Here is a 17,863-nt window from a genome sequence, read left to right as displayed (position 1 = left end):
CAACTACTAGTAATAATAAAGAAAATGAGCTTAATATTCTTAGTTCTATTTAGTATTAAGTGTCTAATGAAGCTCTAACTGTGGCACTTCATTATTAGCTGTATAACTTAACAATGTAACTTCATCTTAATGGAATAATGCGCCAGTGTAGTGATGCTGACAGTAAAGATATTTCTAATCTTACAAGATTCAAATACTGTGTTTTGGTGTTACCATCAGTGTATAATTAGTCTTACTGGTTGTAGCGGTGACTTTCTTGGAAAGAAAACTTTTTTACTAGCTTAGATGTGTTCTAAAAAATGCCCAGCAGTTTAAAAGACTGTACATGAAACTTTTTAGATAGAAATGGGCTGAGGTGTGAACTATTTTTTGGTTTTTAAAAGATGTTACTTGCAAGGTTCATGCATTTAGGAGAAATGTAGAAAATAGGTGGTAGTGACAGAATGAGAAACTGCATCTGATGATGAACTTGTTTGAAAATAAACATGCTGAGTTGCTTTCCTCCAGGACTGCTGCGAGTTTCCTGCTAAAAGAAATTCATAAAACCCCTGAATGATCTGTGGCTTTATAAGTGGGAGCTATAAATATAGAAATTGGGAAGTGATTTCTGTCTTGTGATCTGTGCAGAACTGGCAAGGTCCACATTGCAATATAATGTCCCATTCTTTAGTAGTAATTTTGAAAAGAATGCTGAAAATTTGACATAAAAACAATTTGAGGGCTGGAAATAACATCTTGAAGAGTGATCCATTTATAATTCTGTCTTGTTGGCTAATCAGAAAGAAGTCTGAGAGGTAGTCTTATTAGGTGCCTCCGTGGGTTTTAGATGTATTCAGATGCTTTTTAGTTTAAAGTAGAAAATGGTTTAGTTTAAGGGGTATGACACAGCAGACTGGAACTTCACCTTAAAAAAAGAAAATTATCCCAATGAGGGGGTGTAGATGGTGTGACACATATATGTATGAAGTTGGGTAACTGCTTTTTTGTGTGCTTGTTTTTGTAGAACAGCCAATGAAATAATCAGGCAACTAGTGTAAAACATACTGAAATAATTTTTGTACAGTGAAAAATTATTAATCTTTTCTACATGAAGACACAGAATCCATATAAATGGATTCAAAATAAACCACCTATTACTCTGTAGTCTGATCTACTGCTATTAAGTTTATATGTTCTTTCCATGCTTTTTCTTAAGGCATCATACTTAAATGAAGAGCTGGACCCTTGGAATAAGCTACTGAGGGAACTAGGGGATTTCTTTCTTTCTGTTTTGTTGTTTTGTTCTTTTTTGTTTTTTTTTAAATCTTAAGTCAAACATTTGATTCAGTATGAAGGTAACTGAATGAAATATGGTCTGTCTAAATGTGAGACTGCTTTAATTGATCTTCTTGTCTTTTAAATCAATTTTATTTTCATCATTTTTAGTTCAAAAACACGCTTTCCTAGCTTCCCCTGCTCCAGTTACCCTGTTAGAGAAGCTAGAAGACTGTTGTTTTCCTCCTAAAAGATAGAGAATTTGTAGATGTATTTTTAGTTGACTGCACTGCTCTTCTGTAAAACTAAGTCTCCAGCATCTTGACTTTGAGTCACATGTGAATCTCTTAATGATATGATTGAAAGTAAAAAGTGCTATATATTGCCTACTTTGGATAGAAAAAGCATATTTTCTAAATTAAATTCCAGTAAAATGTGTGTGTATATAAGAACATTCAGCCACACAAATGCATAGTTTGGTTATTTTCAGTATCACTCCTTTTGGCTTTGTGTTTTCTAATCCAATTATGGAGAAAACTGCAGTAGTAAGCAGGAATTTGACCATGAGAGTACTGTAGATTAGTCTTGCATATTCACAGTATTGAATGGGTGTCTTAAATGAAAAGGAAGCCAGCACTATCTGTACTGTAATAGGTGAAATGTACTCAACATAGCCAGTTTCTGCTAAGAAGGGCAATGACTTTTTAGTTTATTAACTAAAATAGAGACCTAGTCAGATGACCGATAGCCAGTATCAAAGTACAGTAGTTTAGTAGTTTGGTGGGTTGTTGAATATGCCTGTCCAGGGCTAGAAGCTGTTCTTGAAAAATTAAAATCAGAAGAAAATGTACAAGAACCCTTGCAGTGTAAATTCTAAGACTCTCAATTGCAAAATAATCCTGACCTTTCTTTAAGAAGTTCTCTTACAGTTGCTTTGGTTGCACTGCACTTTAGTCTGTGTTTTGCAATCCGTTTGTGCTGTAAGTTAGAACCATTACATAGTGTTGTGTGTAAATTGCAGACCTGTCTATAGCACCCTTATGTTTGTGTTTCAGTAATATATAAAGATACAAGCATGTTCAACAGTTTATTTTGAATCTCTGATTATTGTGGTATGGGTAAATACATACGAGAGTTTGGGTCTGGGCAGAAAAGGACTTCAGAGACTTCAAAGTCTAGTGAAAATTTTCTACGGATTATTTTAGCATTACTTTACATAGAACATTTCATTAATAAACTGACATCTATGATGGTGCTAAATGTCTTCAAAATACTTGCTGTGCTGTGGTGTCATAGCTGTGATGGTCAAGAGTATTTCTCAAGTAGTTAAGACGCAATCTAATCTGTGGTTATGGTGTATTTTGCTGTTGCTTATTGAATCTGGTGATTGGACTCTGGCTTGTCTGCAAGCTTATCTGTGTCTGTTTTCATTAGTTTGTCCAAAGAGAAGATACCACTCACAAGCTTTGCTTCCCTTAAGCATTTCATACTGGAATAATGTACAAAATGTTCCAAAATAGAAAGTTTACATAGGAAATACTATATACAGTCTTGTTAATTGAGGGAGGGAGCACTTACAGTTGATAGCTGATATTTTTGGCAAGAGTTCAGCTTTTGACATTGGTGTTGCAATTGTGTAGTGGTTTTTTTCCAGCACAGACGTTTGGAAAATACCATTACTTAATTGATTTTAAAAATGCAAAACTTCAATAATTTCTTACCAAATGGTAGTCTGATAAGAATTTCTTTTCATCTGTGAAAAAAATACTAATTTTTGGCTGCTGTATGTGGCAAAGAATGAACGTAGCATTGAGTCTTGAAAAACACAGGACATTTATTATGTCATCTATTTATTCCCAATATTTTGTGAAAGATTGTGTGACAGTGAAAGTACTAGGCCTGTGAAAGGCATGTTAAGGAAACTGATTTGTTTGGGTAGATGCTTTCAAGCTCTGCTGTGTTAAATGATAAATAAATTTGGGAGGTTTGTGTTTTGGTTTTTGGTGTTTTTTTTTTGTTTTGGTTTTTTTGTTTGTATACTCCCCTTGCTTCTTTTGGTAATGTGTGTGAAAGACTTTCAGAGTGATCCATTTTGGACATTAACAAAAGCTAACTTTGATGTTCGTGCTATTGTGAATATTGTGGCAGAGACCTGCTAGGTGGTTTGATAAAGAAACACTGACTGGAGATGACTGTAGGATGTATTTTGTATTAAATTTTGGCATTGACCAAACTATGTATTGGCCAATTAAACTGTATAACTCAGGTTCTTGCAGTTTTCTGTAGTCCCATTGAAAGTGACCGTATGTTGATATGTAATACTATTTAACATCCTGTATTAACTTTTATCTGTAAAAGGCATATGAACACTAATATATTTATTATATTTGTTGGAAAAACTGATGTGAAACGAATTAAAGTCCCGGTGGCAAAGTCAGTTAAGAAAATAGATGTAGGATTCTTAGTTTTATTTTATGTGACTTGATCTTCAGGAAGTACATACTTTCTTGAGGAAGGATACTTATGTTTTCAAACAGTCCTAATTGTAAAGAGAACTTAGTTTAATTTACATTTGTTTGCAGAGCTTTCTTAAATTATTATTAGAAACAGGACTGCCTCAGGGTCTCGGGAGCTTGTGTTGAAACATGTTTCATAGATTATTCAACCTGCTAAAGGAATGCAGTTGAAATATGCTATCCAGACTCTTCATAGAATAGTAAGTGTTTATAAGTAGTAAGAAATACTTTCACTGCTTATGTTTTACTTGGCTATTTAATTGTCTTGAGTGATGGCATTCAATTTGATGTTTGAATGGAAAGATTGCAATTTCTCAGTAGAATTGTATTGATATTGTTGAAGATAGAATAACTTGGAGGTAAAAATGAGTGAGCGTTTTTTGAGGTCAAAATGAGCATTTGTGTCTGGTTAGGTGATCTAGGACCTCCAAGCATTCCTGTTAACTGTCAGTTGATTAAAGAAATAATTATGGCTGTTTAACGGCTTTCAGCTAAAATTTGCTGGATCTTGGGTCTGCTTATATTGCTGAGGTTCTTGACGATTTGCATGTGAGGTGCAAAGGAAAATGCAAATTTGCCAGTGGAGGAGTCTTTAATGCTGCTAAAAAAAAATGCCTGCAGAAATTGTCAGGTGTGTGGGGAGAAGGAGAGCTGGCATATTAGGGACAGTGGCTGATATTATGACACTGTGGCATGGAGCATTTTAGTAGTTCTCTTACAGTATGTTGATGATAATGACCAGATTAACTTCACTTTTCCTGAAGTTAATGTAATCACTCAGTCTTATAGAATAGAATCTTTTTCCAGGAAGATGACAGTTCTTTTAAAAATTCCTAGCCAGGAACTTAGTTTTCTGAAGGATTGCCTCTGGGACTGAAATTGAAAAGAAAAGCTTATTTATAAATTAAACTGTGCTCAGTATTTTGTAAGTTTTTAATGGAAACACTTTTAGAAGCCTGTTGTTGCATAAAGAACATGAGTACAAGAATGGTCAATGAATGATAAACTTCTAAGGCACTTACACTCGTTATTAAAAAAAAAAAATGTTTTATTTAGTTTCCGATTCTTAGACATGTACGTTTTAGTCTTTGAGGAGAATACTCTTTGTAACAGAGTTTGAATCCATTGTTTCTAGTGGCTTTGAATTTTTTTTGGACTCGTCGTCTCAATTTTTTTTTTTTCCTGCTGCTGGCTTCTGTGTACTGGATAGAAGTCTATGGACAATTGGTTTACTTAGTTTCCAGACCATGAAATTTAGAGGGTGTTAGTCTTTAAAAACACATCCACAAGTTGTATGAGTTTTGTTACTCTAGTATTCCTAAATACCGTATTGGTTAGGAGAGTGGCTATAAAAATCCTAGCACAAGAAAAAATGATTCCATGAAAAAATTCTAGTAAGGAATAGTGACAGAATGAAGGCAGTCTTATACTGAGTTTAAGTTGTGACTTAGAAGTTTGACTGTAGCATAGAAGAGGGGGAAATTGAAGGCTGGATTTTCTGTAAGTTGTTCAAAGAAGCTGATGAAACTTGACAGTACTTGGCCCTGTAGTGAAAAGAAGCAAACTTTTGAATCGGAATGACTGGAGGTGATATGGTGGTAGTGGAAAAGAGGAAGGACAGATTCAGGGAAGGAGAGAGTTTTGCAAGCCTGGTCTTTACCATACCCATTGCAGGACTGAAGGGGACTTGCGGATGAGTAAATTCTCTTGTATGTGTCAGTTGTGTCATTAACCTGCTGGATTGCTCCTTAGAGCTAGCTGGGTTTCTTGTATCTACCACTCTTGTGGGACGGTTGCTCAAGGATGTCACTTTTCTAGTGGTTAGGAATTGCTTTTGAAAAGCGATCAGAAAGTGATCAGATGAGTCTTTGAAAAAAGTATCAGTTGAGGAGCAAGAAATGATCATCAGCTCAAATGGAGAAGATCTATAAAAAAGGGAACCTTCAGGAAACCTCTTAATACCATTGCTACTTTAAGTGCAGTAGTTACTGACCTGATATTTAACTGACTGTTCATAAGGCTCTGCAGAAAATTATCTTTTTTATTTGCAAATGTTGTTCAAATGTATACTAGTATTAACTAGTTGTTGAAGTCTTTTTTTTCCTGCATCTTTAACCTGGACTTATTTTATGAAGTAAAGGTTTTCTGTTAACATACGAGAGCTGGTGTTTCTAATTTTTTTTAAGTCTTCTAATTGTCTTTAGGGCCACTTCTTTTTTGCTCATGGTTTCAGAACAATGCACTTCCACTAGGGAAATCAGAATCTGTATTGGAAAACTGTGTAGTAGGAAATGGGATATTTAATGAAAACATTAAATTCTCAGACATTTCAAGTCCCACTGCATTTATTAAATTCGTTAATCTTCTAGGGCCACAAAAATGATCAGGGGATGGAACACCTCTCCTATGAAGAAAGGCTGAGAGAGTTGGGGTTGTTCAGCCTAGAGAAGAGAAGGCTCTGGGGAGACCTTATTGCAGCCTATCAGTACTTAAAGGGGGCTTATAAAAAAGATGGGGACAGACTTCTTAGCAGGGCCTGTTGCGACAGGACAAGGGGGAATGGCTTTAAACTAAAGGGGGGTAGATTTAGACTAGATAGAAGGAAGAAATTGTTTACGCTGAGGGTGGTGAAAGACTGGCACAGGTTGCCCAGAGAGGTGGTGGATGCCCCATCCCTGGAAACATTCAAGGCCAGGTTGGACGGGGCTCTGAGCAACCTAGTTGAAGATGTCCCTGCCCACAGCAGGGGGGTTGGACTAGATGACCTTTAGAGGTCCTTTCCAACCCAAACTATTCAATGATTCTATGATTCTTTTATTCTACAGGATCTTTAAAAGTGGTATATCTTTGAAACATGTGTGTTCCTGATATGACCAGTGACACCTATCTCACTGCACAGCTTACTAGAGAGAGAATCTTGCTTGAGACTTTAACGTGCAAAATAAAGATTGATTTTTTTTTTTAAATGTATATATTTATTTAAAGTAGTCAAGGTATCTTTTTCCAGTCCTCAGTTGACAGTTTAAGGATTCATTGTGATTGTAATAGATGTATAGACATAATCAGGTCTGTAAGGATACACTAAAACTCTTTTAAATGCTTAATGCTTTTACATGCGTGATGGTTTAGATGTTCTGAATGAGATGAAGTTTCAGATTGTGTGTTGAAAACTGAAGGTGAAGGCTTCTCCTCTTATGTTCAGTTTCTCTTTTGTGAATGGGAACTAGAACATTAGTAGCTACACAGGTGTGTCCACTCTTAAATTACTGTTATGAGTCAAATCTTCCACCTCCCCAGTATTTTTTAGTTTTCCAAAAGAGTGTTCTGCTTCATCTTCGGCATAATAAACATCTAAACATGAAGATTAGGTTAGTCTTCTTCTGTGATAATAATCTTGTGATTAAAACAAAATTTTTCTTTTTTTAAAAATCTTACTATTGTTTTGAGCTTTGTGACATGCCCTAGTAGGATAAGCACACACTTATGTGTGCACTGGGTTTGTATATTCAAGCTGCTTCAGTGTACTGCATTTCTTTCAAAAATACTGCAGGCTCTTCCTTCCTTCCTTCTAGAAGTCTGAATGGACTTTAGAAAAACAAAGCACAAGCATTGCATTGCAGCTGGCATTGCTTTACATATAGTTGAATTTTTTCAAAATACACTTCTAGAGTCTGAGAGTTAACAATATTTACAACTGAAATGGAAAGAAAGTATACTCACTTACTAAGTGTGTTCCTGTATTGACAAATCCATTAGAATTTGATTGTTTGAATTGTACAGGAAAGTGTTAGTGTTTCAACAGCGTAAGATAAGCCTTTTAATCAGTCTTACACGCTTTACCATTCAGGTTTCGTGCCTCTTTTTCCCTTGGATATATTTTGCTAGGTTTGAGATGTTGGGTGAATATTTCAAATACTGCATAACAGGATTTATTAATAAAATAAGACTATGAAATCCTATATGTAGTTATTATATAACCTTTAGGTTGCATATGCAATTTTACCTGCCCAAAATGCTGTAACAACTTCCCTCCTTTGTCCTCAATGGTTAAGAGAAATATGTTTGATCAACATAAAGATTGTCTTTAAGTCGGGCTTTTCTATGCAGTTTTATGAATGCTGCTATTATGGGTAGCGCTGTATGAAAAGTAGTGCAATAATTCTTAAGTTTTAGGACCTTTCAAGCTTCTTTAAAGAGAAGGAAAAAAACCCTCATTTTCTTCCCAGAAAACATTTTTTCTTAAAATTTAGATGTATCAACTTCTATGTGAAATGCAATATTTTTGTTTAAAGTTATGTGCAAGTTCTCTAGTAAACTACTTCAAATCTTCTGTTACACTTTGATCAAGCAGTGTAATTGCATGCTAGGGATGTGGAGTGTCAGTGTTATCAGTGATTTACTTATTCCTATCGTTCAAGGAAAACTTCGGTTTCTTACTTGAGATCTTGGAGTTTGTTGGGTGAAAGACTATTGCCTGGTTTGCACATGGTGAGACTTCCTATTTAAAAGATAAAAACCCTTCCAACTACAAAATGTAGTGCATGTATGTCTGAAATGCAACACTCCATTCAAACAATATTAAGTTTACAAAGTCTAGAAGAGTAGATGTTAGAATTTTTATTTGTCCCCTTCTATATGTGCATTCTGTAGTTATTTAGCCTCAGACAATTCTTTTTCATGGGATCCATACTATTCAAGTAGCTGTTCAGCAATTCTTTTTATCCTTATATTCTATCTTGCCTAGTTTCAGGCATTATTTCATGCATCCTTGCATAAATACAAAGTATCTGTCACTCTAACTGCTTCTCGGAGCTCCCTGAATTCACTTTCATAGTAAAACTGGGCAAGTTCATGTGGTGGTACTCTTATTTACAGCTGAGGGCCAAGGTGTAGAGGGAGACCAAAGTAATCGGGTGCCACTGAATTTTGTAGAAAGATAGTGGATCTCAGAGATCCATGAAAATATTGTAAATGTGAAAATGGACAGGCTGGTAGAAGAGGAGGAAGCTGCCCTGAAAAAGAGGCTCCTGGTTGAGCTTGTTTGAAGAATCTGAAGCGTAGCCCTCTCTGTGGGCGAAAATACTCTAACAGAATCTGTACACAACTAAATTCAGCTGGATTTTTTTAAAGCCATGGGAGGCCATATTTTTGCTTACAGAACTAGTGTTTTATACATGTTCTCTAAAATAACAAGTTTTCTCTCCCTTAAGAAATGGTCTTGCTAATATACTTTTAAAAATACATTTTGATTGAATTTGTAATTCAGAAGAGTTAGGGCTTGTCTTGTATTTGACTTTCTTAGTTTCTCTGCTCTTGTTTTTGCAACTCTAGTGCCCTGGACATGCAGTTTATGATATCGTGGTCAGTTTAAGCTGACCTAAGACCATGTTGTCACTGAAAGGAGCTGTTACTTCAGTATCCTGTTTGCATCCCTTGTGCCAGCCTAAGTACTCCCATGGCTATACAGAGTAGGATCAGGAAACTGATGTAATTCAGAACTGAATAAAAAATAAATAGAATGATTTCCTCAGTAGACTTAATGTGTGGCAGCAGAAGCAGCAAAGTCAGCACAGTAGAGGGAACAGAAATAGGAGGAGGAGGATTGCTTCTCTTAGTATCAGCCTGGGGACTTACAAATTGATTTAAGACAATGGAAGGAATTCTGTTGTAACTGGGAGGGAGGGAAGGTGAGTACCAAATTGTTCTGTGCCATTTTGTTTCCCAATTTTAGTGCCAGTCAGTCTTTAACCATCAGTATAGTTATAAATCATATCAAATCTAGCTCTCCCGAGAATTGTTTCAAAGGAAAGGAATATCTAAGGATTGAGAAAGTTGTATTATGTAGAGAGCATTTCTTAAGTGTTTGTCTTTGTGTATGGAACCTAAGTTAGTACAACAATCCTGAGGGAGACTGATCTGTTTACTTTATCTGTTTTTATTGAACCTGAGATTTACTGCTTTTCAAAAAAATCAGTGTTGGGAAATTGTGTGTTAATTCTTAGGGCTCATAGTCATGCAATACGTCAAGTGATAGTTTTGACACTCCTCATTTCTCAGTTCAAGACTTAAGGAAGCAAGTTGATTAACGTAATTTATACAGGAAATCTGTAGTGATCTTATTCTTGGTTTTGTATTGAGGGTCTTTATGACTAAGTGTTCCTAAAGTCTAAATTGATTTTTCCGTATTTCTAAAGACCAAGCTCTTAACTTCTGCATAGATAACTTCTGTTAGGTTTTAGCCATGTGACGGTTACAATGGAGAAAAAAAAAAAGAAAAAAAAAATCCCTAAAATCAATCAAATATGTATACAAGCAATTACAGAAAGTGATGCTAGAAATCTGCTGATATTGACAAAAATGTCAAAAACACAACTACAAAGTCTGTTCTTGTATGGCAACCTTTCTGTTCAACCTTTTGGACTCTGTGAAGATTGTTATAAATACTGTTGTATATAAAAGATTTTTTGAGGGTTTTTTTCTAGGGTGGATTTTTGGGTTTTGTTTGTGTTTATTTTTATAACATTATTTCTGTAGTATATTGATTCTCAAGATCACTTAGCTCATTAAGCTGTCTGGTTGAAAAGTATGAGGTCTAGGTAATACCTAGTAAATATGGAGACTTGATTCTGCTTGGCCAAGTACTCCAAAAGTATTTCCAGAAGAAGGAAATAGTTTGTCTGTGAGCATTTAGGAGGCAGATGCCTCCCTCTGTGTATGATCAGGGCTATATTACTTTTCTCTCCATTATCAGCAAACTGAGGATGAAATTAAGGCCCAACAGTTGCAGCTGGCAACTAAGATTTGTCAAATAGAAGATGACTAATAGAAGGGGAGAAGACCACTTACAGAAGACCTCTGAGTTTTGGAAAGAGTTGAGAACTGCATTCAAGTCAAAGAGCATAAGAGCTTTCATAACCTTCCTTAGATGATAATTATCAAAGTATTTAGTTCTGGTTTTATTTTTGTAAAGAGACTGTGTGCATGCAGTAATTTTCAAATGTTTGAAGTATGGTGTTGCGCATATGTGCATGTAACATACTACTTTTTAAAAAAACCCTACTTTTATAACTATTTTATGTGTACTTTTGTATTTATGTGTAAGGACATTGTTTACTTTTTGTTGTCTTATCCTTGACTAGTGAAAATTGGGAAAACAAGTTGGACTTGTGAAATTGTCTGGTCATTTGCTGCCTTAGAGACTAGAGAAGTGCAAATTATGTATAATTGTAGTTTTCTCCAGAAGGCTGTTAACTTTCTATTGTATTGGAGGCAGTTTTATAGTATTTTTTAGAATCTAAGTAGCATAACTGTGGTTAAGTATAGTTGTTGGGTTTGCTCAGCTTCCTCTATCCCCTTCCATTGGGAGCCCACTGTTTAAAATAGCTGATTCTGGATCTCGGTCTCTACATTTTATCTTGAAATATCTGTGCAATCATTACAAAGTCTGTATTTTTTTTTTTCTTCCCTATTACCATGCATTGTTTGGTGCATTATTCTTTCTCACCAAGTGGCAGGCATTAGTTGAGAGTTCTTTCATGACAGACTTTAACTGAAATACTCATAACTGCATTGTTCTCAGTAGGATTTTAAATTTTAATTGATTAAATCATTAGTTAGCTAATGCAAAGTAAAAGAACACATTTTAATTTGGTTTATCATTGAGCATAAGGCAAGAGGGGCTAAAATCAGGGCTGATGTGTGGAGTTTTATGTGGTGATATCACTTAGTCTTGAGAAAGGAGCAATGCAAGAATGCTATCCTCCTGGTTAGACCGTTTCAGGCTCTAACCACCGAGAGTAATGAAAATGTACAACCACCCCCTTTAAAAAAAATTTCAAATATAGATTAGGTGTCGATTATAGCTCTGCCTTTTCTTTTTTTTATTGTGCCTCCTTTAATAATGAAATTGTGTTGTTGATCTTAAGCTCTGTAGAGCAATGTGTTCTCTACTTTATTCTCCTTATTCTGTTTATTTTAATCCCTCTTCCAAGAAAATTTTATGTTGAATCTTGTCTTGAATTAGCTACCCAATGACTTCAGGCAGTTTAAAGTCATAATGAGGACAAATGAGTTTGTGGTTTCCTGTAATGATGGCTAATCCAGTAATATTGTTAACTGTTTAAATTTTGTATTCATATCTGCAACCCTTGTCTTCCCTAGGATTTTGGCTTGCTAAAGACAAAATATAAGCCATTTCACTTTGTAGTGAAGAGACTACTTTTTTCTCAACAGACTTACTACCTTTATTTTTCAACTACTTTAAAGTTTTCCACTAGACCTTTTGCATTAGTTGAGAAAACAATAAATTCATTAGAACATACAAGCTATCTACTAGGTTAGCAGGCAAGTAGGAAGCTTCATTGCTTCTTTGTAAGTTAAGTGGGTAGTATGATTGATGCTTTAAAAAAAAAAAAAAAATATTCTTTTTCTCCATATAGAACAGCACACTAAACCCAATTCTCCTGTGATACTCTAACCTTCAGCTGTCTTCAGTAGTAAGTAAAACGTGAATCCATAAAATACAGTTGTTTCCTGCATAATGGATTTGTAAATTCTGTATTTGAATTCATGTATCCATTTCTTAATCTGTTCGATATACTGTCATTAAAAACTAAATTCCTTAAAAGTATGCTGTGTACCTATTTTAATACGGCTTTGGGTTTGGAAGAAAATGTGTAACAGAATTTATGCTAACAATGACATAGGGAAAAAAATGTGTGCATATATTAAAATGTTTCACATGATTGCAGTTTGTGCCTTCTTTTAGAGTTACTATACTAACTTTAATACCTTTATTTCAAGGCAAAACCCCAACACTTATGAACAGAAAATAATACTTGGTCTCTAGCGCAGAAATATTTTCGTTGTTAATGACTGACTGAAGCGATTAATGTAAAACAGGTTTTTTTTTTTTTTTTTTCTTCTCCTTCTGAGCTAGACTTCATTGCTTTGTTTTGGGAACAGAATGGAATAAAATCTCATCTTTTGGTTTTTTGTGTTTTCAGGCTCGGATAGCGTTTTTACAAGGGGAAAGAAAGGGTCAAGAAAACTTGAAGAAAGATTTAGTGAGAAGAATAAAAATGTTAGAATATGCATTAAAACAAGAAAGGTAGGTATACAAATTGTTCAGCTTTTATCTGACTTGGAAGACTTTACAGACTGAAAGTTCCATCATGTTATGTAAACTATCTTTACTAGATAATTTTACAGTTACTTTATGTAAACTGTCTGTATCATTGGTCATCTTTACACTATGTTTTCTGATAAACTTTAGTGTCTGCTATAATAAAAAGTTGCATAATTTTCAAATTGTTTGGACTCGTGTCTTAAACACAGAAAGTTCAAATTGGACAGTGTCCCTTTTCTGAGTTAGAGTAATGATATACTAAGTAAGAATAAACGTTCCAAAAAACATTTAGATCTTATTACTATACCTTTACCTGCTCTTCAGTGGTATTAAACTTGAAAGGATGAAAAATATTGTTCTCCTGATTCCCTACAACTATTTTGTATGTGTTGCATGATGAAAACTATATTTTGTGGCAGAACAGAATCCTTTAGAAGTTAGTATTACATTTTGAAGTATTGTTTTTTCATGTGGTAGATGCTTGAATTTCTAGTCTCAGTAGGTGCATTTTCTGTAGCATTAATTTAATGCTTTAAAAACTAAAATTCCATTCAGTCCATGCAGGCTACTGTCCTTCAAAATTACATGCTGTTCTGTTGCCTGGCTATTTCATTTGACCAAAATCAGTAGTTAATTTTGCAAAAACACTGGGAAAATAATCTTGTCATGTGCCTGTACTTTTAGTAGTGGACTCAATTCTTACATTTAATTTTATCTTGCTCTTAAAAAGTAGCTGAATCCAACAGTGTAAACAGCTTGAGGATCAGGCAACAAAATAGGTAGCCTTTATTTGTTTATTTTGATTTGAGGGGAACATACCTGCCAGAGTAAACTTAAAATTTGTAGCAAAGTATAGTGAGGCTTCACCTGGATTTTTTAATTTGTTGTCCAAGAGTAAGTATGTCTAAATATAATTTACATTATGAAGTAGTACTGTGAGTAAGTGACTAGTACAGAAATAACTTTGATTAGTTGGTTTCATATTAAAAACTAATGTTTTGGCAAGGATGGCTACATACCTCTGTGTGAAGTGTCCAGTATAAAGGTGTTTCAGAAAACAGTGTATGTTCATACAGAAAGCCATATCGGGACATCATGTGTTTTCTGGTGAAGTAATAGGGAGAAAGTCCTCATTCAGCCCTGTCCTCTAAATGGAAAGTAACTTAAGGTTTCCAACCAGTGTAAGACTAAAAGTTACATTGTTATATCATACCAGTAATGTGCAAGTCACTCTGGATTCACGGCACATGAAAAGTATGCAAAGTGTTGGGGTGCGTGTAGTCTTCCTTTAAAGAACATTGAACATACCAAAGGAATAATGTGCTGTTATGGCAGACCCAAGTGTCTTGGGTATAAGTAACTTTCTGAAGTTGAAGGAAAACATTGTAGTTATTTTGGCAATAATAAACTTTGTGTGCTGCACATGGGAGACGTTCTGCAGATGCACACCATAAGGCTGTGAGGATTGCCTACTCACTGAGATAAATCAGAGGCAGTTAGTTACAGCTGGAGTATGAAGACATCATATAACAGAATGCAGAATTCAAAGATGAACGGCATTGGTGAAACCTCATTCCTGCTTTCCCCTGAAATGCAGCTTCCTTTGTAGTTTGACTTCCCATGAAATTCCAAAATTCAGCTGATGGGCAAGAAACTTGTAATCATATGTACAACAGAAGCAGAACAGCAGGAGCATACAGTTTGCTTTAGTTCTTGCGGCTAGTGGGTACAAGCCAACACTGCATACTTTTCGAGAGGAAAATCCTTGCTTGAGTCCCAGTTGAATTGTCATGAAGATTGCTAAAAACATGAATTGAAACTCTGGGGTTGATTGGTGAATGTGTGGGAGGCAATGAGGAAGCTTTCTGTTATTTTTTGCTACAAATGCCCAGTAGTTTGAGGGGCTCTAATAGTGAAAGTATGATGGCTTGAGTAAGGAAAGCAAGCAGATACTGACTTGTCAGTAAATCATCCAAGAATGATAGTATGTTAATTTCTTGGATGTTGCACGGAATAAAGAGTTCAGGGTAATAAATGTTATTTTTTTTCCATTGTTCCTCTGAGTGAAGAATCACAACTAATGAAAAGAAACTAGCCCCAAAGCAAAATAAATTCTGAGAATTTCAGATCTGAAAATGTTGACAGCGATTTTCAGTGTTGCACCTGATTCCCCCCACCACCTTTCTTCTCCTCTTGCTGCTCACTCCCTGATGCTGTCAAAAAGTTTCATGCAGTGAAATTTCACATTATAGGGAGTCAGAAACAAACTCATTCAGATAATGATGACTCTTGTGACTTCTTAGAAAAAGGATATGAAACAGGACATCAGTGTGTAAGATTAAATAAAATGCAGTAGTAGTTACAAAATAGTTTGATATTTCTAGTATTTATCTCTAAGTGTGTGCAACAGGTGTGATAATGTTTTAGAGAAGTAAAATGTTGTTTATTATTTTAATGCCCTTAAATATTTTGGTAATTCTGTATGAATTTTTGTAATAAAATTAGGCCTTTAGTTATATGTATGGGATTTTTTGTTTGTAGCTAGCGGATATTCCTTTATGGTGATTTGCAGACCCAGCCAGATTTCTTCTCTTGTGTGCTCTGAGCCACTCTACTCCAAGCTTCATTAGTGTAGTGCTGTGGTTAAATTAGTAAGACTTGCTGAGGTCATAAAACTGTGGCTATATTTTGACTTCATGGGGTTTGGACTGGAGCTGGCTTATATCCTTGCAACTGAGTGGTAGGATTCAACAGTTAAATAGCAGCAAGCAGTTAAATCAACTTAGGGCATTCTTTCTCCTCCTCTTTTTCACTCATAGAAACCTGGCCTTAAAAGAATAGCAAATCAATACTCAAAGAAAGATGCCTCTTGTAGAATTCAGTTACTGTGTGGTGTGGGGGAGTAACATCACTGACTTGTCAACAACACTGTAGCTTGTTAGTGATTTTTAAGATATGTAATAATTACCCTCGTTTGTATGACAATGTGGAGAGGAGTACATGTGCAAATATATAGTTTATTGGAATTTAATAAGATTAATTTCTTACTGTAAAACTGAAGTTGACCATCAGATGTGATGTGAAAGATGTAACTGATCTCACTACATGCAGCAATATTTTGGCTTATTTGTAGTGGCTAGTCATTGGTATAATTTTAGATCAGATACATCGTTATCTTCTCTAATGAACAATTAAAGCAGAATTTTAATTAATGTTTTGAAATTGTAGCTCCAAGATGGAACAACTGCTCCTAAATAGTATTTGCCACAGCTCTAAATTGAACAAATTTAGGTTGACTTTTCAATTACAGTGCTCTATTGGCTTCAGTTATGAATTGAGCAAAAACATTTCATCTGCTTTATTTAACTTCACAATTTCATAATTATTTTCATTTTGATTTTTTTTAACCCCCAAATGTACAGTACTTTATAGGGCATATAAATCATAGTATGTACACTTTATCTGGAAAGCTTGGTGGAACACTGCCTTATTACAATGTGGAACAAAGCTTTGTCTCTCAGTTTAAAGAGAGCACCTAGGGTAGAGTGTCTTACTAGTGCATGGATGAAATATGAACATATTCACAAATAATTTAAAAAATTATGATTCTATTTAATTGGCAGTCAGATTCAGGTCACACAAATACCTAGCCTTCAGGAGCCTTAGTTACAATGTAATTGCGATGAAATGCAGCATTTTATCTTACTATAAAGGGTCAATAGTGCCATCTACTGATAGTTTGTTAATGAGACTGTTCCTAATTGTAATTTTAGCAGAAACTTCCATAATTTAGAAGAAAATCTTCTATACCATCAAATATGTCAGGCAACATTTCAGATGAAGTTTTACCTTCAATTTGGAAAAACTTGCAGCAGTGGCTCAGCCATTTGAGAAGATTTGTTGGAAATCCTTGGTTTTGCCCAGCATGTGTTCCATTATGTATCTTTTCTCTAGAAGTTTCATATTTGAGAGTGGTCTTTAAAATTGGTGGGAGCTAGGTATGGTTCAGTTACTCAGAAAACTTTGGTCAAATGTTTAATTTAGAATTATGAAGACAGCTGTATTTTATAGAGACTTCTTTAAAATGTAGCTGCTAACATATTTACAGAGATCTTTCACCTTGGCTCTACTGCAGAACATCTAGAGCTCTTTTCCCTGAGATTTCGAGTATTTTTGCAGAGGATCTAAGAGGCAAAAGTCAAATTGTGAAAGGTCTAGGATAAAGTTAGAGAATTCCAGGATATAGGTGTAGGTAGTTCATGTGGTATTCCTGGAGGTAAAGGGAACTGAAGACATTTTGATGGGCAACTTGAGTAGAGAATAAGATTTGGAAGGCTCATACATATCTGCGTGGAAATAGTATCACCAAGACCGATTTTTTTAAAAAAGTGATGGAGGAGAGGTTAGGGGATCAGAGATCAGGAGATGGGAAGGGGTGAGGCATGTTTGCATAGGTGGACTGAGCAGGAGTTGGAAGCTAAGCCTCCAGTCAATGAGGAAGAGAAAATCAGTAAAAGAATACATATGTTGAGGGAATCCAGCACTCTGATATGGTTCTTCAGAGGAAAAGATCTCTATCATAAGCAAAGATGGAACAGGAGAGAAATTGAAGCGGAAATTGAAGGTGGCAAATAGGCAGGAATCCCAAATGTGAGGTTCATTCATCGTAGTGTGATTGACTAGCTATGACAGTGCTACAACTGAACAAATAATCTCTGCTAAATAGTTGAACCTGCTGGTTTTTGAAAGGTTCTGTTAGTAGCTGACACACATGGAAAAAACCCACATTCTTGGAGAATGTACTAAACTCTCATCTGTAAGTTATTTTGTAATTGTGAATAATTGTAAGAAGGTTGTCTCGAAATTGTGTTCTTGAAAGACTAGAAATAATTGTATGATGCAATAATTATCACAACAGTTTTATTTGGATAAATTGTATTGTGTTAGTATGGTGGTTTTAAATGGG

General features: G+C 35.1%; 1 protein-coding gene across 4 annotated transcripts in view; it reads left to right on the top strand.

Annotated features, from left to right (window-relative positions):
* Positions 1 to 17,863, top strand: part of STRN3 (striatin 3) — a 70,332-nt gene that overhangs the window by 9,419 nt on the left and 43,050 nt on the right. For all 4 annotated transcript variants that reach the window (XM_076344986.1, XM_076344985.1, XM_076344984.1 and 1 more), the window contains exon 2: positions 12,776 to 12,879. In XM_076344986.1, coding sequence (XP_076201101.1) covers positions 12,776 to 12,879 — 104 coding nt within the window. The remainder of the gene's footprint in view (positions 1 to 12,775; positions 12,880 to 17,863) is intronic.

This window comes from Aptenodytes patagonicus, chromosome 7, assembly GCF_965638725.1.
Source record: "Aptenodytes patagonicus chromosome 7, bAptPat1.pri.cur, whole genome shotgun sequence".
NCBI classification, from domain to species: Eukaryota; Metazoa; Chordata; class Aves; order Sphenisciformes; family Spheniscidae; genus Aptenodytes; species Aptenodytes patagonicus.
This window is presented reverse-complemented; position numbering and strand designations above follow the sequence as displayed.